The sequence below is a fragment of the Ammodytes marinus genome (genome assembly GCF_949987685.1).
Source record: "Ammodytes marinus genome assembly, chromosome: 5".
In the NCBI taxonomy this organism is placed as follows: Eukaryota; Metazoa; Chordata; class Actinopteri; order Uranoscopiformes; family Ammodytidae; genus Ammodytes; species Ammodytes marinus.
In genome coordinates this window covers 17,569,983-17,597,006 of record NC_137234.1, presented here as the reverse complement: position 1 = coordinate 17,597,006, position 27,024 = coordinate 17,569,983, and the positions used below count along the sequence as shown (strand labels likewise).

At 42.2% G+C, this 27,024-nt stretch overlaps 1 protein-coding gene across 2 annotated transcripts; it reads left to right on the top strand.

Annotated features, from left to right (window-relative positions):
* Positions 1-2,263: 2,263 nt before the first annotated feature.
* On the top strand, positions 2,264-24,621 carry kcp (kielin cysteine rich BMP regulator). Of its 2 annotated transcripts, none has more exons than XM_080027162.1 (46): positions 2,264-2,733; positions 3,514-4,058; positions 4,461-4,533; positions 5,635-5,942; positions 6,029-6,197; positions 8,528-8,601; positions 8,698-8,788; positions 9,221-9,303; positions 9,390-9,483; positions 9,661-9,740; positions 9,824-9,909; positions 10,108-10,198; positions 10,817-10,916; positions 11,058-11,143; positions 11,362-11,455; positions 11,608-11,757; positions 11,838-11,944; positions 12,051-12,144; positions 12,275-12,448; positions 12,704-12,786; positions 12,875-12,968; positions 13,360-13,542; positions 13,721-13,891; positions 15,315-15,488; positions 15,606-15,688; positions 15,810-15,900; positions 15,979-16,061; positions 16,154-16,327; positions 17,153-17,332; positions 17,460-17,724; positions 18,305-18,387; positions 18,475-18,568; positions 18,649-18,822; positions 18,934-19,016; positions 19,677-19,794; positions 19,918-20,000; positions 20,292-20,391; positions 20,485-20,573; positions 21,170-21,272; positions 21,440-21,582; positions 21,916-22,088; positions 22,343-22,454; positions 22,550-22,651; positions 22,769-22,933; positions 23,026-23,326; positions 23,966-24,621. In XM_080027162.1, the coding sequence occupies exons 1-46, from the start codon at positions 2,628-2,630 to the stop codon at positions 24,184-24,186; spliced, it is 6,330 nt and encodes a 2,109-aa protein (XP_079883288.1). In that variant the 5' UTR covers positions 2,264-2,627; the 3' UTR covers positions 24,187-24,621. The 2 variants fall into 2 exon arrangements, with proteins under 2 accessions (XP_079883288.1, XP_079883287.1); XM_080027161.1 differs by having other exon boundaries at positions 8,695-8,788.
* Positions 24,622-27,024: the final 2,403 nt, after the last annotated feature.

The following is a 27,024-nucleotide window of genomic DNA, read 5'->3' as shown; positions in this document are numbered from 1 at the left end:
TGGGGAGGGGGGCGGGGTGTTCGGGCACTTAAGGTTGCCGCAGGGAAAGGTTGAACACTGCATAGTCTTTGTCCACGATGAGAGAATGCAGAGGACGAGGATTTCTCAGATCTTATAAACGTTTAAAGATGTTATATCAAGCAGCATTAAGAGCAGGGAGTTGAGGAATAAATCAAGCCATACGCTTCTTTTCACATTATTGTGTTGTCACACTAAGCTCAAGTTCAGTAGTTCAGTTTGTATATATACCGCTGTGACTGGTTATGACCACTGGGTGTCAGCAGAGTTGGTTGTTGAATTGAACAACTGGCTTTGACAACTACTGGATTAAAAGAACATCTGTTTCTAGTGTGTGTGTGTGTGTGTGTGTGTGTGTGTGTGTGTGTGTGTGTGTGTGTGTGTGTGTGTGTGTGTGTGTGTGTGTGTGTGTGTGTGTGTGTGTGTTTGCTGTTTCTTGTAATGGTGTTACTTGACATCTCAAATTAAGGGTTAGGGTTACCAAATGAATGCAATAAATATCTAAAAGCTGCAGGAACAAATGTTACATTAATGCTTTGAAAAGAAAACCCAAACTGAAATATCTCAAAAGCTATTTAATGGATTTATAAAAAATTGAACTGACATTGATAGCGCCCAGAGGAGGAATCCTGATGACTTTGTTGACCCCCTGACCTTTGCTCTTGTGGCACCAGGAGGTTCACATTTGTGGTTTTGTGGAATGACTTCACAACTATTAGATGGATTGCCATGAAATGTGAAACTAACATTTATGTTCTCCTCAGGATAAATTGCAACAACTCTGCAGCTCTAGAGTTTGATGGTTTTCCAATGCTCATACAAGAATTTAGTTTATGACTTTACACTTCACTTGTGGCATTCCCAGCAGGGTCAGTAGAACTTTATGTTCAGCGATAATTAATTGTCGGCATGCATGCTGATACAATAGGAGGCTGACCATAGTAAACATTAGGCATGCTCAACATCAGAAATTTGGCTTTGTCATAGTAAGTATGCTAAAATTAGCATTTGCTTAAATCACCAATGTGCCTACAGCCTCACATAGCTGTATACTATCTTGTTCTTAGTTGTTGAATTTGTCAGCTGTGTTTAATACTGGTTTTCCGCCTTAACAAGATCATTAAAGATCATTAAAGGCCCATTGGGTCCAAAGTGGGTGTGAGAGCAACATTTGGTTCCTGTCAGCATCTCTAAATTGTGACCTCTGAATTATTTTCAGTAAATTACCGCCTTTTTATAGCATGACGCCACATTAAAAAAACTCAATCCCTCAGCATAACTTTGCTGCATTATTCTAGTTTTCCACTGCTGTATCACTGTCCCTAATCAGTGCTCTTGGCCTGGAAGGGCCTCGCCATCCAGATGGATTTGGTGTATCATGTTGAGAACAAACCACTGAAGCGAAGAGAGCAAGTCCTGTGGGAAAACGTTTTAATTGTTAATATTACAGACTGACTGGTATGAGTCATGGCCGGGCGAGGTTTTGTGTGGTACGTGGTATGGGGCTGGGAAGATTTCTCTACAAATCAGGTGTTTGAATTTGTCTCATAAGCCCTCAAGACCTGGATTTCCTTCAACTGATATAAACCTCGGTAACACTTATCTGGCACCAGAGTGACCCTCCATGTCTGCTTCATCTATTATCAAACACCTAGGCATCCTATCATCACACCAAAAATTCTCATATATGTCATGGCATATGTCTGTCCTCCTTTGCAATAAGTCCCCAAAGATATTGCGCGGTTCATATGAGGGGTTTTTCAAAGAAAGTCTCTGAAATAACAAAAAGCAGCAGAGATGAGAAGGACAACAGCATGAGAGAAAAGCAGAGAGTTGTGGAGACAGATGTGGGGGTAGAGTGAACACAGTGGGATGCACACTATAGGGCTGTTTCCAAAGCAGTGAAACATGACTACTTGTGTTTACCCCCGCCCTCTGACTCTCTGCACACACACACACACACACACACCTACACACACACACACACACACACACACACACACACACACACACACACACACGACGTTTTTTTTCAATTTTTTTTCACCATGGCTCCTCTCCAGTCTCCAGACCAGGTTTTAGCTCATTACCAACTCAGGGGTCTTTGAGAATCAACAGCACTGCGAAGTGCTGCATGGAGAGTTTTTTTTTCTTCCCCCTGACAAAATGAAGGGAAAGCCTTGGAAGAAAAGACCTCACTCCCAGCCATCCTTCTTGAATCGTGAACTGAACGAGTGCGGGACAAGAAAAGAGTGACCTCACACGCGCAGAACACCTGAACTATACGCACGCGCGTATTTCTCTTTGTCTCATCAGAAATAAGAGGCATTCTGATAAAACGTATAGTAATATTCATCAACTTCTCAAAAGCCATCCTCTGTGATAATGGAGTTTGTTGTGGAGATGGCCCCGGGGGAGAATGTAACTGTGTGACTGCAGAACAGTGACGCCCTGCCTGCATCCAGATGTTTCATGTTTCCCCCTGCGCGCTCTTTGGGAAGGTCAGCTCGCAGAGGAACGTACAGTCCAGGATCCATGTCAACAGATCGGGTTAAAAGGACGATGAATACCATTCTTTTAGTTTGAGTTTTTTTTTTCGCTTCTGGAGAATGGAGAGCGACAAACTGCGGGCGCTCATGCTGCTGATGATGATACATTTGCCGTGGGTTTTGGCGCTGTCTGTGCAGGGGCACTCAAGTCCAAACCAAGACCACGGTGAGTTTACAAAACTGAGCATTGGCCACTGGGTTTCAGGTTTAGTTTCAGGGTTTGTTTAATTTTACTTTTTAATTTTTATTTGTAAAGTATTAAAAAAAAAAAATAGCCTAATAATAATAATCAAACTGAGGACTTTAGTTTTGAGGAAAGTAGCCTATGTAGGAGATATTTTACTTTGGTACTCACAATGTAAAAGTATAATTAAGAAAACCGTAAGAGTGTTCCCCGCAAAAATGTATTAGGTTTTAAGGTTGGCAGTGTTATGTATTACTGTATCACATACTATTATTATATTGAATTAGGTGCAAGCAACATTTTATTGCTTTCCTCTTAACTCCTTTACACATCTTTTGGCAGTTTAATCTATAACACAATCACAATTTATTAGCCAATCATATATTGTACTGCCAAATTATTTCTAAAGTAACTGTGTGTCATAAACACTTTGTTTCTTTATGCATAAATCTATAGTAAAACGTGCTATACTTACTTTAAAGATGGAGTAGTATATTCAAATAAAAGTACTTAATTAATACCTTAACTAATAGCTATCTTGCCTGACTGTGTCATGCTGGCCTGTTGGTGTTGTGTTTGAGGTCAGAGAGGCAGCCATGTGTGACCAGCTGATAAATTGCTTTATTCTGACACTATTCATCTCAAACCCAGTGACCACAGTGCCATCCTACTTCGGACAGACAGAGAGCAATGGTTCAGGCAGTCTGAATGTACATCATTTGCATGTGTGTAATAACAAGGCAGACTCTCCTCTCTTAATAGTGATTGACCTTCTGGCGGCCCTAAACATGTCACACCAGTCCAGCGGTGTGTCCAGACTGCAGAGTCCTGCCGGTGTGACATACAGAGTGCGTCCCAGAGCACCGTACCTGACTCTTCCCAGTGAATATTCTAACCTCTTGTACTCCAACCTTCATGGGGGTAGTAGCATGGGGGTGCATTTGGTGGGGCATCAGGCTTCGGGCTCCAGTGCCACTCTTTTTGCTCTCTCTTCTCCGTCCTCCTCACCCATCCTCCAAATCATCTCCTCCACCCTCAATAACACTTTGCGTTTGGACTACTACCAGGCTGGAGGGGGAACTCAGGGCCTCGCCAGCGTTTTCTTCCCTGGGAGAAACCCCTTCTCCAGGGATGAATGGGTACAGTTGGCTGTGAGCCTGGAGCTAGATAGACTGGTATTTTTTGTGGACTGCCGAGAAGCTGTGGTTCTACCGATAAAAAGCGAAGGGAGAATAAACCTGGGACTGCCTCGAGACGTTGTTGTCACTCTTGCCAGCACACCGGGAAAGAAGGACAGCAAATTTAGTGTGAGTTTGCGTGCACATAATGCATACATGTACACACTCACATAAAGAAAGGAATATATGCCATGTAATTTTTTACTGATTTGTTCAATATTTTCAGCATTTTGGGATGTTTTTGTTTTGTTAGCAGTGATTCAGCTTGACAAAGACAGCATGCTTTATACAGCCCTTAATCATGACCGTCTGCATTGTCTTGAAATCCCTCTTTTAGGACATAATTAAAGCCACTTGCAACTCTCTACACAATCACAGAAAAGGATCAGACATCCAAAACACAGCAACCTTACAATCTTTGCAATACTGTATGTCCAAAAAGCTACATTCCATATTGCCTCTATTCAATGTTCGCTCTCTACACAGTAAAATGTAATATGTGAACTTTTCTGTGTTTTTCCATGACTCTAGGGATACCTGAAGACAGCTGAGATTTCAATGGCAGCTTATCTAAGGCGACCATGGCTCTGTGACAATGTTACAGGTAAAGGAGGATGATTTGTATCTAAACTGAGTGTAAATTCCTTTTTTCGTTGATTGACATGTCAAATGGAAGGAAATAACGTTTGCATTATGAGCACAAGGATAAACATATGGAGACTGCCAAAGTATTCCCTGCAAACACATTTTTCAAAGTAAACATCTCAAAACGTAATTGAAATCAAGCTGTTACTTATTGTGTGTCTGTCCACCCATCTTACAGTTTATAACAGAATGCTGGGAGGGTTTGCATATGTTTATGGCAGAAGCTGCAATTCCCCCTTTGCTCCTTTTTTTCTCTTCATTACTGACCCTTGCGATTTATTACATTTTGGCTACTCTTGTATTGGGAAATAATGACACGACAAGATTTGTTTAGTCTGTGAAAAGTTCTCATGTCATTAACAAATACATACACTATTAAATAACTGATCAAAGCAACTCCCGAAATGTGTAAGACTCTTCTCATTCTCACAATGAGTTAAAACTCAATAGTGGGACCAACTCTCTGTAAAAGGGGCCAAACTATGGAATCTCTTGCCCACTAATCTAAAACTAAAGACTAACAGTAACACTTTTAACAGAGAATTTAAACAATTGGCTCAAGTCAAATCAACAGTGCTCACAGAAATCATTTACAACTGGTTTATTGTCTGATCATGCTGCCTTTGCTTTACTCTATGTATATGTATATTTGATTATCATTATATTGCTGCTCTGTACTCCATTGTATACTGCATTTGTATTATTTTAATTATCAGTTTTTACCTAATCTTGTTTCTGTCTTGTTTAGTTTTTTTTTTTTTTTTTTTTCTCAAAGTCTCCTGTGGACAGGTGTTGAAAACTAGCATTTATGCTAATACACTGAGAACAATGCATCTGGTTATTCCAATGATATTGTCATGTCCATGTCAAATAAAATCTACAAAACAATACAATACGGTGGTTTACGTGCATTAAATCAAACCTCAGGCAGAATGTCCCCCAAACAGTTTGTTTATTATTCCTCAGTGTGGGGGTTGTAATTTTGAGGCATTGTTTCAGGATGTTTGCTTAGTCTCAACAGTTATTATCAACTTGTTAACTTTCTGCCTTCTACTTCCAGATGCTCTGCCTCCGCCTCAATATGCAGTAGACGCCTACAGCTCAGTTTCTCTCAGTGACAGCAGGCCAATGTTCCACCAGGAGGATGCAACTGCAAGTAAAAGACCTCAAACAAGGTCAACTGACCAAAGCAGCCAATCTATCCAAGACATCCAGAGTGACCAGCTGCAGAGAGGTGCGGTGCTTGGGCCCCCGGGGTCTCCTCAAAGGGTCAAGTCTGTTTCACAGGCCCAGAAAGACGACAGGCTGAGGCAGATGGAGAAGAAACTGGAGGAACTGGCTCGTATGCTGCACATGGTCAAAACTCAGGTATGTTTCAAACGTATGATACAGGGCTTTCCATGATGAAATAAGAAAGTAGCGTGAATTTTCTACATTTCTTTTTCTCTCTGCAGAATGTGGACCTACAGTCACGCGTACAGTACTTGGAGGGATGTGAGTGTGCTAGGCAGCAGTGTGTGTGGGAGGGGCGTGAAGTGGAGAATGGACAGCGCTGGCAGATTGACCTCAGCACTGTGTGTACGTGCACATCTGGAAAGGTCACATGCCAAGCTATCATCAAAGGTAACAATGATTCACCCTCTGACAGCTCTCTTTCTTTCCCCTCATTCTCTAACAATAAAATCTATAGGCTACCTATGATTTTAGCACACTTACAACAAGCTTAAGCTAACACGCATTCAACTGTAGTGTTAAGTAGATATTGTGCAGATGTCTGTCCCTCTCCCTGACCTTTGTCTGTCTAATCCCTGTCAAAATGGAGTTGTATGTTCGCCTTAACCTCTGTGACCCGGCTGGGTTTCATTGCTCCTTTCACCCCAACACCAAGGGGCCAGTGTTTCACATGGAGCTGAGACAGGTATTTTTGTGCCGGAATTAATGGAGTAGTAGATTAGATTTGTGAAGTATTACAAAACAAAACAAAAGTCCATTCTGGTGTCAAAACTGTCTGTCAATGTTGTGAAAATGTAGCCTATAGCCTATATCAGTTGCAGGATTTTTCAGCCATACTTGCAGCAATGTCCAGGGACGTCAGTCAGTCCATATATTGTCGTTGCAATTTGAAGAGATATTCATGGTGCCCACAGGAGGAATTATAATAATTTATGATGATTCCCTTTCCTTGAATCTATGTAGAAATATCAACAAAATACCATCAAAATGAGGACTTTGTCTAGACTTAGACTTTGCTTTATTGTCATTCAATAAATACACCATCATTGAACATATTAAACAAAATAGCTGTGGAGTGGACACATACAAATATTTAAAATTCTAATAAAAAGCTGGTATGACTTAAAAAAGGTCAAAATACTAAGTGCAAAAAAAGTACAAAAAAGTACTCAATTGGAAATAGCAGTAAGAATGGAATCAGCATTAACAACTTCCCTTCCTTAGATGCCAGGGACCAGTGCATGTTGGGTGAGTGTTGCCTGTGCAAACAAAGTTTCAACCAACACAAACAAACTACCAACCGGCAGTACACTCAACCTGGATACAACATCTCCCCTTATAATAGAACTGTCTTGGGATACAAGCAGAGTAATGTGGAGGATGAAATGTAGTAGAGCAACATATACAGTAGTTCAAGTATACCGGATCTTAAAGGAAACCTTACAATGGTAGACTTCGGCAAGCATCCGGATTTCAATTGACCTGTTATCACCTCATTCAAACATAGTGCTATGGCTTTGGTGAAGTACTAAGCTGGCACAAGTAATGAACTTCTCTCCCTGAGTTAAGAGCTCTGATATGAGATATGGTGGAAGTTGTGGATGCTTCTTTCAGTGCAAGTGCTCTGGAGATACAGGGAAAGATTGAGGCAAGGCTGTGAAGCATATGCATGCATTTGCTGGCAATGTAATACATATGTGCCTCAACAGCCCACTGTTCCGTCTATCACCCCTTTGACTACTCTCTATGTCACTGTCTGTCTCTGCCTTTTTCATCCATCTTCCCCTTAATGATTTCTGCATGTAGTCCAGAAGACTCCCATGGCACCCAATTGGCAGACACACTCACACACTCAACTCCCACACACACACTTTGATCTTAGGCATGCTTGGCTTGCTAGAGGAAATGCCTTTTGGCGGCTGGCACAGTAGGCAGCCTCACTAGCTACTCTATCACTGTTATTATTACTCTCTCTCTCTCTCTCTTCTCTCTCTCTCTCTCTCTCTCTCTCTCTCTCTCTCTCTCTCTCTCTCTCTCTCTCTCTCTCTCTCTCTCTCTCTCTCTCTAGCACTCAAACACATTGTCTCTGTCCTTTGGAGAGTTGTCATTAAAATAATTATCTGCTACAAATGTCCAAGCTAAGCAAAAATAATATTTGATGACCTCCGTGAAATCCTTTGATGAAAAAAATCGAGTGAAGTTGCCCTTTAGTGTTCGGTATGTGCTAAACAGTTAACAAATTCTTCATCATACTAACTTTAAACAGGCCCAGAATGGGGGAAGTAGTTTGGGTCATTTGGAGGGAATCTTCCCAAAAAAATGAAACAAAACACAACCCCATCCAGGAATTTCCCTGTTTCTCCTACAGTTAATCTCTTTTGAGTGTTAATAGACTTTCCGGTGGTAAGTAGTCTTTAACGCTTGGAAAGCTGCAGGCAGTTGTGGTCATTGCAATGGTCCATAAAACATAGTTTGTGTGAGAAGAGGCATGTGAATATTACATCAGAGCCATACTGCTCTGTTACTACTGGAGGGAGAGCAGAGACAGATGTTCCCCAGTGACCCAGAGTAGAGAAAAGGTGAAGAACATCTGCATTAAAAGAGGGACCAGCTGTTATTACCCTTTAAAAAACTGAATCCAACTGTATGGTTGGAATATGCCGACACACTGCCACACGCTCAACAATGTGGATTAACTTAAAGGTCTGTCTCATCTTCAGGGTGTGAGCTGGATGGCATAGTTCACAATGTATCCTACAGCACTACAGATGGCTGTCAGACATGTACATGTGAGGTAAGTATTAGACACACACTTGCACCAACATAAACATGCATGCACATCTGTTCATGATTTTCCCTCCCACTTCTGTCCCTTCATTGTCAACAGAAGGGTAACAGGGAATGCCATCCTCTACCCTGCCCCTCACTGGACTGCACCCAGAAGGAGACAGTACCTGGAGACTGCTGCCCGAGATGCAGAGGTAAGAATATAAGGAAGGAAATTGGTACACAATAACATTACCAAAGAAGGAACCTTGAAACACTTTATTAATATCCAGATGCAGTATATCACTTTTCATTATTGGATAGGATGCATGCATCCTCAGTAGCCCTTCTCACACTTTTATGTATTTTACAAAAACGTTTTAATGCTTCCTTTGTCAGCCCTCTAAATAATGACAGGCATACATAACGTACCAACAAGCACATGTTCATCACATACAAAAAACACTCTTTGGAATCATTCAAACACTGATCTGAGGTAGAATTGTATCAGGGTTGTTGCAAAATTGAATGTGTCCAGCTGTCTCACAAGGGTTTTTACAGTAAACATGTATTATCAAAAACTCTAACTCTATATTTACAAATCCTTAGGCAGCCATCCAGCAATCTAATGTATTATGCGTTTGCAGGTTGCATCCATTCTGGTGTCCAGTACGACCACAGAGCCAATTGGAGGCCAGTGGAGAATCCCTGTGATGTCTGCCACTGTCTGGTGGGTCTGATACTGACTGCCAATGTTAGCGTGCACCTTTTCAATCACCTTCATCTGTATCCATGTTGTTCTCTCCCCTTCACCAGGAGGGTCATGTCCGCTGTGAGAGGGAGCGCTGTAACACCCCATGTAAAAACCCAGCTGCTCCTCCACCCAACACATGCTGTCCAGTTTGTCAAGGTGGGTCTTTAATTGTAGAGCAGCGTGTGTGTGTGTGTGTGTGTGTGTGTGTGTGTGTGTGTGTGTGTGTGTGTGTGTGTGTGTGTGTGTGTGTGTGTGTGTGTGTGTGTGTGTGTGTGTGTGTGTGTGAGACAGTGGGTTCAGTCACCTGCAAAGATGTGTTTGTGAGTCCTGTAGGCTGTGGTGTGAACAATCGCGACTTCGACAACGGAGCTACGATCCCTACAGGAGACCGTTGTCAAGAGTGTACGTGTGTGGTATGTCATTTATCATGGCTTTTATAATTGCGTTTAATTTCTGTCTGCATACATTATTTGATAAGTGTATCCTTTTTTTTCAGAATGGAAATGTGGCTTGTTCACCCCTTCCCTGTCCTGCGTTGTCTTGTCGAAACCCTGTGCATCGTGCTGGAGACTGCTGCCCACGGTAACCAGCCTGCCTAACCTCGCCCATATCACTTTCAAGCCTGCATCAATCACACTTCTTCATCTTCTTCTTAGAAATGTGCAGTTGGTTTAGGTGTATGATTACGCATGTCTTGGAGCATAAATGGGAGGTTATGAAGACAACTGAGAGATTTCCAAAGGCTTTAAACCATTGATGTTGTCTGTATTTGACCTGTAGTTGTGAGCAGTGTGAATATGAGTCCAAGGTGTATGTGGACGGACAGAAGTTCCCCTCCAGAAGAGAGCCCTGCCTCCAATGCCGTTGCTCTGTGAGTTCAGTCTGGCAGAGTGTTTCTGTGATGTGATGTTCATACTCATGATGTGTTTGCAAACTCTGATATGATAGATCTGCAATTAGAGGTTGACCAATGATGGATTTTGAATGGCTGATATAATAACCATAGTATAAAGAAGGAAAAATGCATTTATAATGCCATACCATAACCATAAACCTGAAAATGCTCATAATTTACTCAGGGGGGTTTTGTTAAAAAAAAAGTTGTCTTTCATTTAAATATAAATGACAGACCCTTGACTTCTTCTGTGGAGCCTTCAGACGCGGACTCGTATCCCGCCCGTGTCAGTTCTCTGCATGTCTACCCCTCTTTGCCCCATTTCAACTCTTCCTCTCCAATCCGTCTACTAAAGCAAAAATGCCCAAAAAATTAGCTTAAAAAAAAGATGATTAGTAAATGTCTTATCAGCCACATCAATGAATCGGTCAAAGTATATCTTCAATGACTTCTCATCAACCGTAAAGTCGGCTTGACAGCTGAATCATTCCAGCTCTAGTTTATTTGGTTTGTGCTTTGTATCAGGTGGCAAATTCATATTAAAAAGTTCCACCGGTGTGACACATTAAATCCCTTCCTGTGTCTACTTGTCAGGCCGGTGAAGTGTCCTGTGAGCGTATGGATTCATCATGCCCCACACTGCACTGCACTCATCCGGCGAAGCGCAAAGGAGAGTGTTGTCCCACATGCAATGGTCGGTATACCTGTACATATGTCACACACAAAAAAATATTTGAACCATACAAAACAACTGCCAATTTTGACTTTTACTCTTCAAACTAGTTTTCAAGCAATTGCAATCAAACATGATGAGATTTTGCTTTTGTTCCCCCAGAATGTGAGTATGACAGGAGGGTGTACGCTGATGGGAAAGTTTTCATTCCTGCTGGAAGTGGACCTTGCCTGCAGTGCAAGTGTAAGGTAAGTCTGTATAGGTATACTAAGAGGATTTGAGCAAGTGTACATTAAACAGAAAAGTTTCTCTGGATATTGTTGCACAGTTATTCTTGCTTCTATATGCTCTTTATTCCATTTCAAAGCACCTGACATGCAAATTTTAGCTGTAGTGGTTATGTAAGCTCTTTTAAACTGACACACTATAATGTTTCCATGTTTCCATTCTGGTGTTTGTGATATAGGGTGGGAATGTTATTTGCCGTGAAGAGAAGTGCCCTCCTGTCCAGTGCTCCAACGCCATTATAGATCCACATCTCTGCTGTCCGATCTGTAAAGGTAATAAAACACACACCACACACACACATACACACACACACACACACACACACACACACACACACACACACACACACACACACACACACACACTGGTGAGGCTCATTTGTGTGTATATACAGTATATGGCAAGTCTTCTTTTCTCAATGTAGCATGTGTGTTGGAGGGGGTGGAATATGAAGAAGGCTCCAACTGGCACCCCGAGGGTCCCTGCTCCAGCTGCACCTGTGTGAACGGAGAGAGTGTGTGTGCACACACACGCTGCCCCTCTACAGATTGCCTGCATCCCACCAAGACCACCGGTAAGACTGTGTGTGTCCCAGCTTTGTTTATAGACAGATGACTGTGACCTCAGCATCACTGTCTATTTGACTTTTCTCAGGCTCCTGTTGTGCAGGATGCGAAAGCTGCACCTATAACCACCGTATCTATAGCAACGGCCAGAGGTTTGCGACTCCCGACCAGCCGTGCCACATCTGCACTTGTCAGGTAAGCACATCACTCCGTTCACACACATACACACACACACACACACACACACACACACTACACAGTTCATATTACTGTTTACCTTGAATCCAGCCTTTTTCCTCAGAATGGCAGTGTAGAATGTGAGAGAAGACCTTGTCCTCCTCTCAACTGCTCAAACTCATACACACCACCTGGAGAGTGCTGCCCTAAATGTCCAGGTACTCAAAGACACAGATGTGGTCATCAATCCAGTATTTTGTTTTTTAAATTCACCTTGCTTTCTTGTAGTTTTTTTTTGTTTTTCTCAGTCAGCTCAGTATAACTTGTATGTGTTTGCATCTTTCCCAGACTGTTCTTTTGAAAACCGCATCTTTGTGGATGGAGAGGCTTTTCCTAACCCTGTGAGTGTGTGTGAGGAGTGCAAGTGTGTGAGTGGCACGATCAACTGCCAGCAATCACAATGCCCTAATCCTCACTGTAACGCCCCTCTAGCTGGAACATGCTGTCAGAACAACTGCAATGGTGAGGAAATGTTTTTTAAATAATAATAACAACAATAATAATAATAATAATAATAATAATAATAATAATAATAATAATAATAATGATAATAATAATAATAATAATAATAATAATAATAATAATAATAATAATAATAATAATAATAATAATAATAATAATAATAATAATAATAATAATAATAATAATAATAATAATAATAATAATAGTATTCAACAAATTAAATGAATTAAGATCCACAATATTCCTTTACAATAGGCTGCAGCTATGCTGGGAAAGAGTATCCCAATGGACAGGAGTTCCCCCATCCCACTGACAGATGTAGGACATGCAACTGCATAGTAAGAATGGACAGCAACACAGCATGACTGACCCTGCTGTGTTGATCACCTTGTGGTTTCAATCCAATCTGCGTTGTGTTTGTTGCAGAATGGGAATGTCCAGTGCCTGATGAAGAGGTGCCCACCGCTGACATGCTCCAACCCAAATGCGGTGCCTGGAGACTGCTGCCCCCAGTGTCCAGGTAAGGATGTGCAAGCGAGAAAGGTTTAGATGGGTGAGAAATGTCTATAGCAGTGGTATTCAAAGCGCCCAGTACAGCATGTTGATTTTTTTTTGTATCTGCACTTGAGCTGCTTGGGACACACATATTTTACAAAATTCAGAACTAATTTATCCTTTATTATATTTTTTTAAGTATCAAAATGAGTCAACAGTAGTCAGTGCACGTATGGGTAGATTGAAAACAGTAACAGCTAATAGCTAATTCAGTCAAATGTACACTACCATCTTTTCAAGATATGTAAAAAGAGAAAATTGGCTAAAAACAGTCCTTCAGTAGTGGACATAATAGATTGTGAAGTTGTGTAATGGAGGCGTTAAGTTGACTCTTTTCACGGATTTCTTCCCTTCAGCTCCCCCATCGGACTGTGTGTATGAACAACGGCCCTACAGACACACTGAGCGTTTCTACCACCCGACAGACAACTGTCGATCGTGTGTCTGCACCGACGGGACTGTTCACTGTCAGCGCAAGCCCTGCCCATTTGCTGCATGCTCTCACCCCATCAAACAGGAGTGCTGCCGGACCTGCGAAGGTACAAGTAATGCCAATATACAGCAACTTTGAAGAACATAGAGCCTTTAATACATGGAACAAGTATGATGTAGGAGGTAGCAACAAATCAAGCAAGTTTGAGTTGGTAGTTCAGTCAAATTAGAGACTGCCCTTTCCCTAGTTTGATTATGTTTTTCTATGTCTCATTTCCATTGCAGGATGCCTAAACGAGGGTCGAGAACGAGCTAATGGAGAGACATGGGATGATAAATCCGACCCGTGTTCGGTGTGTGTTTGCCGTGAAGGCTCTGTCCGGTGTGAGAGGAACCGCTGTCCTCCCTCCAATTGTAAACACCCGGTGCAGAGACAGTGCTGCAAGTCCTGTGAAGGTGAGTGAGTGATAGGAAGAATATATATTATTGTCCCAGTTACCAGAGTTGAAATGTAATTTACTATGTGTACTCCAGTACTGTACTTAAGTACAAGTTTGAAGCACTTGTACTCAGTGGCGGACTCAGACTGTTTGAAGGGCAGGGGCGAAAAAATAAAAAGGGCACCATATGGACACACAGTGGCGTTTGTAACTCGATGGTGTTTTGTTCCCCCAGCGGAGCCTTAAAGGCAGCGCTGCCTGGAAGGCACCGTTCGGGGCACCTGTTACATCTCCATGTAGCACTTACTTGTGGCACTTTGTAGTTTGGTTTATTTGCAGCTATAGTACTGACGTGATTCTTGTTGTTCTGAGTTTGTACCCTCATTGTTGAATGCACTTAATGGAAGTTGCTTTGGATAAAAGCGTCAGCTAAATAGAATGTAATGTAACGAAACACCAAACACTGTGTTTGTAGATGTTTAAAAAAAACTCTTGGCCTCATACAATTAAACGGGGGGTCTGGGGGTCCCCCCCCAGAAAAAAATCTGCTTCAAAGACACTGTTTCCCCTAATTCTAGCGACTTTATAAACACTAAAATTAGTTGTTCACATCATTGTGCACTTTCACATTTTAGCCTAAGAAGCCTTGCTGCTTTCATCTTTACTAACATTTAAGTAAATTAGACAGGAGAAAAATCAATGTGCCACTACCATACAGTCTTAGGCCTATTGTATGGAGGCGCAACCTAGGGCACTCAATAATTTTTGTTCACATGTAAAGGGCAGCCAATAAGGCACTTTCTCTCATTTTCACCACCATAGAGGGCACTTTAGCAACACTTTTTCAACCATGGGGGCACCAGATGGGGAGAAGGGCACTAGAAGGACCAGAAGGGCACTATCAGGGCACTAGAAGGACCAGACAGGCAGAAGGGCACTAGAACGACCGGACGGCCAGAAGGGCACTATAACGACCAGACGGGCAGAAGGGCACTAGAACGGCCAAACGGGCAGAAGGGCACTAGAAGGGCACTAGAAGGGCACTAGAAGGGCACCAGACGGGCAGAAGGGGACTATAAGGGCACTCATTAAGGCACGTCATCGAATTTTCTTGTTCTAGAGGGCACATCATCATCATTTATTGTATGAAGGGGCATCCTAGAGGGCACCCAATCATGTTTTGCACGTGAAAAGGGCAGCAAAAAAGGCATTTCCTCTCGTTTTCACCACTCTTGAGGGCACTTTAGCGCGCTTTTTCAACCACTGCCCCCCCCCCTGAGTCCGCCACTGCTTGTACTTTACTTGAGTATTTTATTTCCATGCTACTTTATACTTCTACTCCACTACAATTCATTGATAAATATTAAGCAGTTTTCTTTGGAACTATTTTCTCAAGTTTATCTGTGATAAACTCCTAATTTCCAATTCTCTATTTGCAGGCTGCATGTTTCATGGTAAAGAATATCCGGATGGCACTGAGTTTGCTGATGACAAAGACCCCTGTGGTGTGTGTTACTGTTATGGTGGGGAGGTCATCTGCACCAAGATGCCCTGTTATGGAGATTGCAGCCACCCGTACAAACCACCTGGACAGTGCTGTGGAGAATGTGAACGTATGTAAAAGCAAAATCTCTTCTCAGTGTGGGGTCATAGATTTTAAACTCTTAACTGTTTCTTCATCGTTCCCCTAAACACAAAAATGAATGAACATGCATGTCTTTATTTGATAGGCTGCTTCTATAACGGTGCAGTCCTTACAAATGGACAGTCCATCCCTGACCCAGGAGACCTCTGCTCTGAATGTACCTGCCAGGTAGTGTCAACTCACACATGCACACACACACACACACACACACACACACACACACACACACACACACACACACACACATATACATCCCTTTTGACCACGTGTCATGCTTATTTCCTTATAGAGCGGTTCAGTGCGATGTGTAAAGAAGTCCTGTCCAGCCGCCCCTTGTCCTCATCCGCTCACCAACCCATGTGGCTGTGCTGTCTGTGATGGTAACCAGCTTACAACATATCACTTATTGATTTTGCTCAGAGTGAGTGGATAATCAATGTTATACTACTGTTGCGTAGGTTGTCAATTCCATGGTGTGACCTATGTTGACGGACAGATCCTTCCAGGAGGAGAGGGAGGGTGCCAAGACTGCACATGCTCAGTGAGACTGCACTTATTACTGTAGTTTTTAAGGCTCGCTGCTGGACCCTATCTGCTATACTGTACATGTTATCTCTTTGTTCTCATCCATAGAGAGGTGAAGTGGTGTGTGCGCCGCGAAGATGCCCCGCCGTGTCGTGCCCTCACCCAGCTCTGGATGGCTGTACATGCGGAGTGTGTGATGGATGCAGCTTTAATGGACGAGGCTGTTTCAACGGAGAACGATTCCCGCACCCTCTGGACCACTGTCAGCTCTGTTCCTGCCTGGTACTATCACACACACACACACACACACACACACACACACACACACACACACACACACACACACACACACACACACACACACACACACACACACACACACACACATACAGTACTGTATGTCACTGTTGTTGGAGATGTTGAGGGACCGAACATGCTGTAGCCACTGTGAGAAAATACATTGTTTCGTGAGAAACAGGGCTAAAATGATGACCAACATGTTTGAGGTCAGGAACAGGCCAGGAAAAATCTGCCTTTTGAGTATACTACTTTTGCACATGCAGGCTCTGAAAAGTGTGTATCTTGCTCCCTCTGGAGGGTTGCAGCTGTCATTGGATTTGAACCAATTGAAATTTAGAAACACTTCGATTCTAGATCTGTGGCATAATCCACTTTTTCCCACTGTTAAACCATATGCTCATCACTCAGTATCACTCAGTAACAAACATTTTGTGCTTTCCCAATGAATTGCCAAAAAATGATACTTCTGGTAGACCATAATCCTGATCCTGTGAAAAAGCCTTGATGATTTTTCTTTATTCATGGAGCACTATAGCTAACACTTCTTCGTATATTATCAGCAGTTGGACAGTGTGAGATTGTATCCGTCTATAGTATATAGAGGACATATTGTCACAAGCAGTGTGTGTGTGTGTGTGTGTGTGTGTGTGTGTGTGTGTGTGTGTGTGTGTGTGTGTGTGTGTGTGTGTGTGTGTGTGTGTGTGTGTGTGTGTGTGTGTGTGTGTGTGTGTGTGTGTGTGTGTGGGTGTGTGTGTGTGCATGTGTGTGCATGTGTAAATGCGTGCGTGTGTGGGTTTCTGCGTACAGAACGGTGGTGTGGTGTGTGCACATGTGTCTTGTCCGAGTGTTTCCTGTGTGCGGCCGGTGACTCCTCCTGGGGAGTGCTGTCCCGTCTGCACAGGGATCTGTCTCCATAGGGGGAAAGAGCACCAGTCCGGCTCGTCCTTCACTTCACCCTCTGACCCCTGCTCCTCATGCTCCTGTCTGGTGTGTCTGAAAGTTGTAACAGACTACAAAAAAATCAAAACAAACATGATCCAAATTGTAATTGTCTGATTAACTCCATCTCCCTCTTTTTATTGCATTTTTCCCCTCTATCCCTTCCTCTGATCAGAATGAGGTGGTGAACTGTCAGAAGAGACCTTGCCCAGTCCAGTGCGCCCATCCAGTTCCGTCAGTGAATTGCTGCCCCGTATGTGACTCCTGTCTCTACGAGGGGGTGGTCCACTCTCACGCTCTGACCTTCTCACCTTTCTCCAACCCCTGCCAGCGGTGCACATGTGTCAAAGGCACCGTCACCTGTGTGCCCATGGTCTGCCCACCAACACCCTGTGCCCGACCGGTTTCTAAGGCAGGACAGTGTTGTCCCGAGTGCACAGGTACTGTATACTCCATTAACAAACTCCAGTTTTGCAACTCACAATACCTCAGCATGAGACACATTTATTTGAGCAGTTTGGTTTTTTTGCCCCTTTTTTTCACATATCAAAGTAGTGAATCCACATAAAGCTTTTAAGAGGAAGAATGGATGATTAACAGGATAATAAAATGTTACTCCTTATAGTTGTTTTTTTGTTTTTGTTTTTTTCTGCTAACTTGCATTAACACACCTTCCATGTTGGATATATTAAAGCCTTTGTCTGTGTACTGTTAGACTGGTCAACTTAAGAATTTTTATAAAGAAACTTTTCAGTTTTAGAATCATGAAACAAAGACAGTACATGTATGGGGTGATTATTGTGCTGATCTCAAGAGAATAAGTTTAGTCCAAGTCTGTTTTTTAGGTTTTTTAAGGCTTGAACATAACCACCTAAAGTATTTAGGAGAATTCAATATAATTGCAAATGGTCACAATAATCACATGTGCACAAACTCACGCATGCACAAAAATTGAAAACTAAATGTATCTCCTGAAAAATGATTTTGATTTTTTTCCCTTACCTCTGTCTGTGCTCTCAGTTTGTACGCTCAATGGACGGGAGTTCAATGACGGACAGACGTGGACCCTGGGTTCAAACCAGTGCTCCACCTGCACTTGCCAGGTCTTACTCCACCCATCTCTTGTCTTTTTCTTTTCATATTTGCACCTTTCAGAATGTTGTAGTGCTAATCCACCTGGGTTCTTGCAGGCAGGTGAGGTTCAGTGTGCATCTCCTGAGTGTCCCAAGCTGCCCTGTATGCATCAGGTGGCTGATCCTGGAGCATGCTGTCCTCGCTGTAGAGGTAAAGAGATGAACTTTTCATTAATAATCACTTGAGGAAACTACTGTAGTATTACAAGTGATGGAACATTCCCCTCTCAGGCTGTGTTTACGGAGGAGAGGAGCATAGCGAAGGCAGCAGCTGGTTTGCGGACTCCACTCCCTGTATGACCTGTATGTGTGTGGACGGGGTGACAACCTGCTCCGAGGTGCGCTGTCTTTCCCCCTGCACCAACTTCATCAACGTGCCTGGGGAGTGCTGCCCTGTGTGTGCTGGTGAGCAAACAGGGATTTAAAAAACCACATTAGCTGCATATTTTCATATTAGGATATTTTTCTTTCATGGGCTTTTTGGCATTTGATATTCATATTTAATTGATTTTTTAGACTGTGTATTTGACGGGAGAGTGTACGGCCCAGGGGACAGTTTCCATCCAGCCGATGACCCCTGTCAGATCTGCACTTGTGAGGTACATACTGTATACACACTTGGCGACATTCTTATGTTCCATTTGTGATTGCGTTGATTAATTTTTTTCCAGACAATTTGATGAATCTTTAGAAAAAAAATCTAATTTCTCAATTGGACTTTTTATTTGTGTACAAGCTAAAACAATTTACTTTCAAATTATATAAATTATGAGTAAAAAATGGTAAATTGTGGATGATTCATTTTTTCTTCTGTCAATCAATTTATTTGGGCGACTGTGGCTCAGTTGGTAGAGCGGGTCGGCTGATGATCAAAGGGTTGGAGGTTCGATCCCCGCCCTGCCACCTGTCATAGTTGTTGTGTCCTTGGGCAAGACACTTCACCCACCTTGCCTCGTGTGAATGTAGATAGTTAGCCTGCTATCGGTGTATGAATGTGTGTGTGAATGGTAACGTGGGAAAGGAAAACAGGTCTCCCTTGTAAAAGAGTCTTCGGTCTCAATGGGATTTACCTGTATAAATAAAGCTTAAAAAAAATAGATTAATCAACTCATTTGTTCAGCACTACTTAAAGCATTATATCTATGGAAAGCAGTAGTATTAGTGATATATTTGTGAAATTCAGACATTATAATGTTGAAAAGGAAGTTGTAGTAATCCAAGTAGTAACCATTATCTGAACCGTGTGTTTCCTATCCCAGGTAATGCCGGATGGGGAGCAACACTTGAAGTGTTACCGAAAGCAGTGTCCCAGTCTGGTAGACTGTCCCAAGAGCAACATCTTGTTCTCTGGGCCAGACTGCTGTCCTGTCTGTGCACGTCAGTACTGAAACGTATTCTGTAATACACTTTTTATAAGCTCTGCACTGTCAGCTCTGTAACGTGGATGTGTGTGTGTGTGTGTGTGTGTGTGTGTGTGTGTGTGTGTGTGTGTGTGTTTAGAGCCTCTCAGTAACTGCACTGCAGCACTGATCGGGAATGAGGTCTTGGCAACTGATGACCCCTGTTTCACCTGCCACTGCAAGGTATGCAGCAGCGATGTCATGATGATATATGACTTTCTCTGAAACCATTCTGCATGATGACACAGCTTATTAGCCTGTCAAGGAAACAAGTGCAACAGTCAGACTTTTACACTAGCCCAAATAAGTAAGCTAATAAGAATATCACCTGTCATAAAAATTATGTAAAATATTTGTTTATTATGGAGTGACACAAGTTTTATTTGATCATATCAACAACACCTTAAACCTAAGGCGCTAATACTGATCAAACTACAGTAAACATATCTTGTGATACCTGTCTGTGGGATTTAGGACCTGACATGGACCTGCTTACACCAAAACTGCCTTCCGCTCACTTGCCCTCCTAATGAGCAGTTCACCCCTCCAGACTCGTGCTGCACTGTGTGTAAAGGTGAAATAACACTATACAGTATGTCGTTACCGTTTGGCCAATGCCCTTTTTTAATTTTTTTACTGGCATTAAATTGTATTTTATTTTGTACAGATTGTGTGATCGAGGGCCAGAACAGACGCGTGGCAAACGGCAGCAGCTGGACAGACAGCGATGACGACTGTGTATCGTGTACCTGTAACGTGAGTCTTACAGGAACATTCACACTGGTCATCCTTTTTACACACCACTTTTTATAAAACAATGTTCGAATATGAGATAATATGGTAGCGCAAAATACTAACAAAGGTAAAAACTAAACGAGAATTAAGAAAAAGCATAGTTGGATAATGCACAGCTGTAATACTTCATTACAAGTAAAAGTCTTGCATTCAACATTTAATTGAAGTAAAAGTATAAAAAAGTATTAGCAACAAAACCTTACTTGAAGAATCTGAGGCATAAGTATCAACTATGCAGAATGCCCCTGTCAGTGTAGATTATTATTATTGATGAATTAATATGCAATAGTACAAAATGGTGTATTTGGTTGAGGCCAATTCTAACAATTTCATTCAAATAACTATATGTGTAAGATTAATGTAGTGGAGTAAGAATTGCAGTTTCTTGCTAAGATCAAGTGAATTTGAGGTAAAAAGCATCAATGGAAATATTTAAATCAAAGTAGTTCATGAGTAAATGTTACTTTCCACCACTTCAAGCCGAGATTTTTAATAACCATTGTCTCTATTCCAACCACATTATGTTACAATCTCTTCCTTCTGTGTTTGGTCATTAGCTGGGCTACATCGAGTGCAGCATTGAAGAGTGTTTACCTGCTCTCTGTCTGGATGGTCAGAAACAAGTGAAGATTCCAGGGAAATGCTGCTACGAATGCCAAGGTATCACTGCCAGCCAATACAGTGAGCAGCTGTAGTAAAGTCCTATGTTAAAAGTTCTGCTTAAAACGGCTCATTTATGTGTGTGTGTGTGTGTGTGTGTGTGTGTGTGTGTGTGTGTGTGTGTGTGTGTGTGTGTGTGTGTGTGTGTGTGTGTGTGTGTGTTGTAGAATCAGGGGCATCCTGTGAGCACCAGGGTACAGTGTATCACTCGAACGAACAGTGGGACGTGGATGAGTGCACCAGCTGTACGTGTATGTCCGGAGACGTACACTGTCGCAGTGAACGCTGCCCTCCGCTCACCTGTGTAAAAGTCAGTATAACACATACACACACACATCCACACACACTGAAATGTGTCCTTGATATCTACACTGTTCTTCACCTCCCATCTTTAGAGGTACATTATAAACCGGACATTTCTTATCTGTGTTTAAAGTCTGTCTGGCTCATTTGGACACTGCAGACATTTGTTTGGCTCACTCTGTGTGTGTGTGTGTGTGTGTGTGTGTGTGTGTGTGTGTGTGTGTGTGTGTGTGTGTGTGTGTGTGTGTGTGTGTGTGTGTGTGTGTGTGTGTGTGTGTGTGTGTGTGTGTGTGTGTGTGTGTGTGTGTGTGTGCGTGTGTGTGTGCATGTTCGCTCTCAGGACGAGATGCCAGCCATTGTCCCAGGTTTGTGTTGCCCTCATTGCCTACCTCGTCCAGCAAGCTGCATTGCCTTCGGCGACCCTCATTACCGCACCTTTGATGGCCGCATGCTCCACTTCCAGGGAGCGTGCACCTATGTCCTGGCACAGGACTGTGAGGGTGGAGACTTCAGGTGAGTGGGGTCCCGACATGTTCTTTTACCTTGGTCTTTAGAAACATTGGATACTCTGATTGCCTCCTGAGTCCTGCCCTTTTAAAAGTCATTCAAATTGAACAATCTTACAAATCTTTGCTTTTATAACCTGCTCTAGAAAAGGCACCAACTTTTGAATTTAAGGTTTTCCTGACACTAAGAAAATGCCAACAAATCAAAAGGATCATTACACCCTTTCTGCCCTTCTCGGTGACTCCTCTTTGTTTGTACAGTATCCATGCCACTAATGATGACCGTGGGCGTAAAGGAGTGTCCTGGACTAAAGAGGTGACTGTGTTTATAGGAGACATCACTGTGCAGCTGCTCCAGGACTGGCTTGTGAAGGTTGGTGTGTGTACAACTGCTCCAAAGGATTTGTACAGTCGTGTCTGTGTTAACCATCCACTCAACTGTTGTTGTTTGTTTCAACTGCTCTTCAGGTGAATGATGTCGTTGTGACTCTGCCGTTCCTCAAAGAACCGTACATCTATGTAGAACGACAAACCAACACCATCTTACTCAACACCAACATCGGCCTGAAGGTACAGTCTTTTGCTGCTCATTGTCTTTGTGACTATAGACTTGATTGGAAATTATAACAGCTTGGATTCTCCCCAATTTTGTCTCACACTTACACACCCCCAACGGCCCACCGTAAGGTGCTGTGGAGTGGTCGTTCACATCTGGAAATTAGCGTGCCGGGTTCCTATAAGAGCCACACCTGCGGCCTCTGTGGTAACTTCAACAACTACTACCAGGATGACCTCCGAATGCCCAACGGACGCCTCAGCCTGTCGGAGTCTGACTTTGGCAACAGCTGGAGGGTAAAATGAATACAAAGGGAAACAGAGACACAGAATACAAGGGAGGATGTTATACAAAAAAATATATATTTTAAATTGTCCATCATTTCTAGGTCACAAATGGCAGCCATTCCCTCTCATCCTGTCGTGCCGGTGAGGATGTGGACCCGTGCAAAGACGCGGGCTACCAGGCCAAGAAGGGGGCTAACGCTCGCTGTAAGGTCCTGAAGTACGCCGTCTTTAAGGCCTGCCACCGCGTGGTGCCTCCTGAGCCGTGGTACGCAGCCTGTGTGTATGACCTCTGTGCCTGCGGGGCCAATACTGACGAGTGTCTGTGTGACACACTGGAGGCCTATGCCAGTCAGTGCACGGAGGCTGGAGTCGTCCTGAAGTGGAGGAGCCCATCGTTGTGCGGTGAGTAAAACACACACTCAAATCCCCCCTCCCTCCTGGGTTCACTCATTGCCTGACCTTATATGAGATTGGTTTTCAAGTGCTTTGGTTGTGAGTTGTGTACCCATGTGTGTGTGTGGGGGGGGGAGGGGCACATTCATTCAGAATTATTTTGAATGACAAAATGAGCCTCAAACTGCATTAATCCAAAAGTATACGATAAGAAAAAAAGAGTTTTAATCTCTAAACAAAAGTTCAATAATAATGTTTTTTTCTTTCAAAACTAACTGCTGATTGTTGCTTAAGCTAGGAATACAAATGTTCTCATGAAAAACAAACAATTTCACTCCAAGCTTTAAGGGGGTTTGAATGTATAAATTGTGTTCTTATTTTTAAATCTCTAAAACTCACTTAATGACTTAATGATTTGGATCAAAAAGCTCAGCTAAACAGTCCTCCTACTTTATAATGCTTGAAGGAAGCCAGGCTCAACACTTACATTTGAAATGAAAATTAAAAGAAAGATTCCTCTTTCCAAACAGGGATCTTATTTTTGTCAGACTCTTGCTAATTCCTACAGGTCATCACTCATAAAAGGCATCAGAAGTCATATTCTTGAAAGCCATCACTGTTTGTTTCCTCTGTTGCTGCCCTTCACAGCTGTGGGCTGTCCAGTGGAGAGGGGCTTTGTGTTTGACGAGTGTGGACCCCCGTGTCCCGTAACCTGCTTCAATGTTGACGTACCACTGGGGGTGATCGAGAGCCACTGCTTCAAGCCCTGCGTGCCAGGCTGCCAGTGTCCTGCTGGTTTGGTTCTACACGACAACTACTGCATACAGCCAGAAAAGTGCCCCAAGATCATACATGGCAACCCTTCTTAATGCCCCAACTGCTAAGTGGACTCACCCAGATACATTAATCTTCAATCTGCTCAAGGACTGCATAAGCCTTCTGTTACTGTAAACTGACACAACAGAACACAACCTGTGGATTCAACGTTTTGACCAAAGCAAATTACTACATTTTATTGTTTTAATAAACATTGTTATATAAATGTAGCACTGACTATTTATACTACACAAGGTTTTTTTTATTGTTTTAATTTTACCTGATCTTTTGTGTTGTGTTGTCATGTACTTGTTTTGTTTTACAAATTTTTGAGATATTGTCCACGGCCTTTACATTATTACAGAGGATTTGTTTACTGTACAGGTTTATTTCAGCACTGTGTGAATTCTGACTGTGTATACAGTAAGCCACATAATCTCAGGTACTCTTTTTATTCGATCTCCATTGTAGAAATAAACAAAAGGCTTCAATAATATTTGTGGTATTTCATTCTGTTCAGAAATTAAATTGGTAATATATTGTGAGTATGAGTATGATATTGGTAACACTTTATCTTATGTATATTTTTAAAGATATGTGTAATTTTGTAATAATTATACAGAAAGTAACATATATGGAGGTTAAGGTTCACTATAATTAACGAATAAGAGGAAAATACTGTGATTTTGTGTAGCACTTCTTACAGAGAATTTCTCTCAGTTAACAACCGCTTATCAGCTAACTGCCATAATTCCTGTAAAAGAACAGTCCTTTAGATATGTTACTGTTTTCTTTATCATTAGTACCAACCCACTACATGGTTCTTTCCAGGAAACTTTCTAGGAAATCAGAATGACATTACAGACCTGTAAAACATAGTGTTATCATGTTCTTAGTTATATAAGACTGTAATATACACTGTGTGAGACAGGCACTATAATAAACAGTTTACAGGATACACCAACTTTCACTTTTCACACATGGTGTAATGTGTCACATGGTCATGTATCACATGTCACTCCTCTTTGTCTCTCTCTGACAGATACACTGTCACTTTTTGTTGCTTGGTAACCTGATCCAGCTGTTGTCCAAAGGGCCGCTGCTGTAACCATAGTAATAGCTTGTATAATTTATTATCCCACAGTGGTGAAAAACATGGAGCAGGTAAGATGGTAAGAGCTGCATTTGTTTTACTGCATTTGTTTAAACCACAGCTAATGTTGTATCTTCCTTCAGGATATTGTCCCTGGTCTGTACCACTCTCTGGGTTTGTCTGTTGGAGCAGAGTTTTCCTCTGAAGATGTGAGTCTCCTCTACCACAAAGTCTTTCATGTTCCCTCCAACAGCAATGACGCACACGCGGCCATGAAGAAGGTAAAACCTCAGGCATATTTCAAACAACAAACATCACTATCAAAGAGGCTATTGTTTGATCAAATCATAATGTGATACAATTGAATCCTCCTGTTGAACCCTAGATTGCAGGAGATGAAAATAGCTGGTCATGCGTGGGAAAAAAAGTGTTGGATGTTCTCCTTGAAATGCAAAAGGAAAATGAAAGAAAGGAAGAGGTAGTCAGTGAAATGCTTTTTCTTTTCTCTTCGTGTTATTAGTTTCCGAAAATCCCATTGTCCCAGATATTATTGTGCCATCACTAATGAGATTCAATGTTATCCCCAGCTTTACTGGGATCTCCAGCTACTAAATGTTGGAAAACTCAACACTTTATATGTGACGGAAAAGCCAGTCATCATCAATCCTCATGTCCAGAAATGTCTTCGCCAAACAGACCAATATGATTTGAACAAAGCTCATGACCCCGCTCAGAAGGAGAGACTGGAGGGGAGGAAAGAGCTGAAGAGGAGTGTGAGGTCTGGGAGGAGGCTTAGGAAGGCAGCCAGGCATTGCTGGGCCAGGTGAGCATTTTAGAAATTCAGAAGTTAAAAAGTTATTTAATTATATTTCTAAAACTGCGTAATTCAAGCTTTTTTTAATATAATTATTGATACTTTAACTCTAACACAGTCAGCTAATGGTCATTTTAAAATGCAGAAACTTTCATTTAAAACAAGCCAATGTAGCTACTACTGAACAGCACAATGGAGTTATGTAAATGTTGCAACATATTGTAACAAAAGAGTCTCCAGTCAATGACTGGACTCAGTTATTTGTTGTTTGCACCATAGACTGTAAAGGTATGCACATTTAGTATCCACCTAAAGTCTGCTGACATAATTTTACAAAAGCCACCGTAAAGTAGTGGTCATCACAGACCAAGTATACGACAATAGCACATAAACATGAGCGTATTGATTTGAGCAACAATTGTTTTGCTTATTAATAATGACACTTTTCTTTTAGTTTGATGAAGTATGTGATATTTCTTTGTTGAAAGGTTACCGTAGTTAAATATTTAAACGTTACAGTATTGGTCCTTTTGAATTCTATTTGACCACTTTAAAACAATTAACCGTTGTTTTTGGAAAGCTACATGCCTTACACTGAAATGCTTATTTACTGTAATTCTGATGTTGATATGTGTAATGTGTGTCTGCTTAGGTTGGCGTCAGAGGGTGTGCAAAGCATATTGCACTCTCCCCGGCAGGACCAAAGCCTAGAGGTCAGAGGTCAGGCCTGGGGTTGGGTCTCCCTGTCGGACTTCCTCCTCCTGGTGGAAGTGAAGTATGATGTGGTGACACACTTGCTCTATACAGAAATGCTCCAGGAGCACTACAGTAAGGAAAAGCTTCCTCTAACTGTCATCATCATAGAACTCAGTACATCTTACATCAAAAATCTGGCCCAGAAGCTTCAAATTTATTTTTCTATTTTTGATGATACCAAAGCTCTGAGTGTCTGGGAGACCATGCTGCCATGGCAACAACACAAGG